Source organism: Sorghum bicolor, chromosome 6 (assembly GCF_000003195.3).
Source record: "Sorghum bicolor cultivar BTx623 chromosome 6, Sorghum_bicolor_NCBIv3, whole genome shotgun sequence".
Classification (NCBI taxonomy): Eukaryota; Viridiplantae; Streptophyta; class Magnoliopsida; order Poales; family Poaceae; genus Sorghum; species Sorghum bicolor.
The window spans coordinates 13,694,395-13,696,134 of record NC_012875.2 but is presented as its reverse complement, the minus strand read 5'-3'; the positions used below and the strand labels follow the sequence as shown (position 1 = coordinate 13,696,134).

General features: G+C 45.5%; 1 protein-coding gene across 1 annotated transcript; it reads left to right on the top strand.

Moving 5' to 3' along the window:
- Positions 290-1,219, top strand: LOC110436422. Its single transcript, XM_021463519.1, has one exon. It carries the CDS (start codon positions 290-292, stop codon positions 1,217-1,219), a length of 930 nt encoding a protein of 309 aa, XP_021319194.1.

The following is a 1,740-nucleotide window of genomic DNA, read 5'->3' as shown; positions in this document are numbered from 1 at the left end:
AAACACTGCGATGATGGTATTTAATTTATGACTTATGTGTGTGATTGATCTCTGGGCGCACATAAGTTTATGCATTCAATTTCTTCCTTGAAATTGGGTGTGACAAATTGGTATCAAAGCCGTGTTGACTGTAGGACGCAAGCCTAGGTAGCAATGGTCGATATAGTGTCTTTGTTTTATTTATTTAATGCTTTCTACCCTACTTTTTGTTATTTTATAAAATTTATTATGCTTATATTACTTATTCTATTGCCAAAATATTGATCTAATCTTAAAATAAAATTTATAGATGCCGCCTGTCACGAGGTCTCGCTGTGCCAGCACCAGGAGCTACATCTCTCAGTTCACGCCCCAGCCGTCCCAGCCAGTGGTGGACATCTCCGACAACGAGACTGTCCCCATGGATGAAGAGGACCCAGCGATGGTGACAGAGGTGGATGATGATGATGAGAACTGGATGGACTCCCCTGTAGCAGCTGCACCTGTTCCACCCACTGCACCTGCGCCACCAGCTGTTCCAGTGGCACCTGCTGCACCTGCACCACCAGCTCCATCAGTCGCACCTGCTGCCCCTGCTGTACCAGAGGTGGTGCCTCCAGCTGGTCCTGAGGAAGAAAACCCAGGATGGACTACCATCATCCACTACAAGTATCCTTCAATGACAGCCTACTTCCACAACTTGCTTAGGGAAATGTTGGATACCTACTATGCTGATAAGGAGATTGGCATTAGGTACTGCTGTGCAGAGTATACACACCCCTATGAGGCCACATACTGGAGGTCGGATCTTACCATTATAGTGGGGAATGAGGCACATGACAGCTATATGGTAGAGAGCATCCATGGTCACGTTGCTAGGCGAGCTGAGGCACAAGACAGCATGGAGGACGCCGCCCAGATCGCTTACACTCACTACCATGGCCTTCGCTATGAGGCCATGAGAGCAGACCAGTACAAGTTCCTCCCTCGCCATGATTCTACTATTAGTACTTGGTCTATTGAGAACCCGCAGGAGGTTGACACGCCATTGGATGCAACTGTTAGGCATATGCATGTCCTGCAGATGGCCAATGATGACCTACAGGAGGAGCTTCATGATCAGCAGGATTCCATAGATCGCGTCCAGGAGATGGTGGACAGCCTTAGAAAGCAGCTTGAGTTGCCACCACTCTACAAGAAGAAGACCGCACCTCCTAGCATCTCCGGCGACGCACCATAGGCCTAGGATGCCATAGTTGTTTTATTTCGTAGTCTCGTTGTGTCAGTTGAGTTTGGAGTGCTTGTGAACAATTGATGTGTCCGTTGAATTTGTTTGTGTATTTGCATGATTTGAATCTTTGTAATGACTGCTGGAAGGTTGTGGATTTATCTACAAACTTCTGTTACCTTAAGTTTAATTATCGAATGCGTAGTTGGGTTGGTATATTCTGCTGTTGCTGTGCTATTTTTCAGGAGCAGCCTGTGATGTTTAGTTTTTATCTCTGGAGTGGTACGTCCAAAATTTCTGAAATTTTTGTGGAGGAAACTACACTGCGGTATCTCTCATTTGCAACTGGAACCATGTCAAAACCTGCTCGGATCTGGGAGATATCCTTGTTACAATCTGGGACTATTGCGCAGACTAGAACACAGAACAGATTCGCTTTACCCCTGTTTTTGATCAAGATAATGTCAGAATCTGTAAAAGTGGTCTGAACAAAAGTTGTAACAAATTTTATAAGCTTTCGAAACATGTATGGC

What these genes read in the sequence shown, in the direction of transcription:
- LOC110436422 (XM_021463519.1), top strand. Translation starts at nt 290, where the DNA reads ATGCCGCCTGTCACGAGGTCTCGCTGTGCCAGCACCAGGAGCTACATC.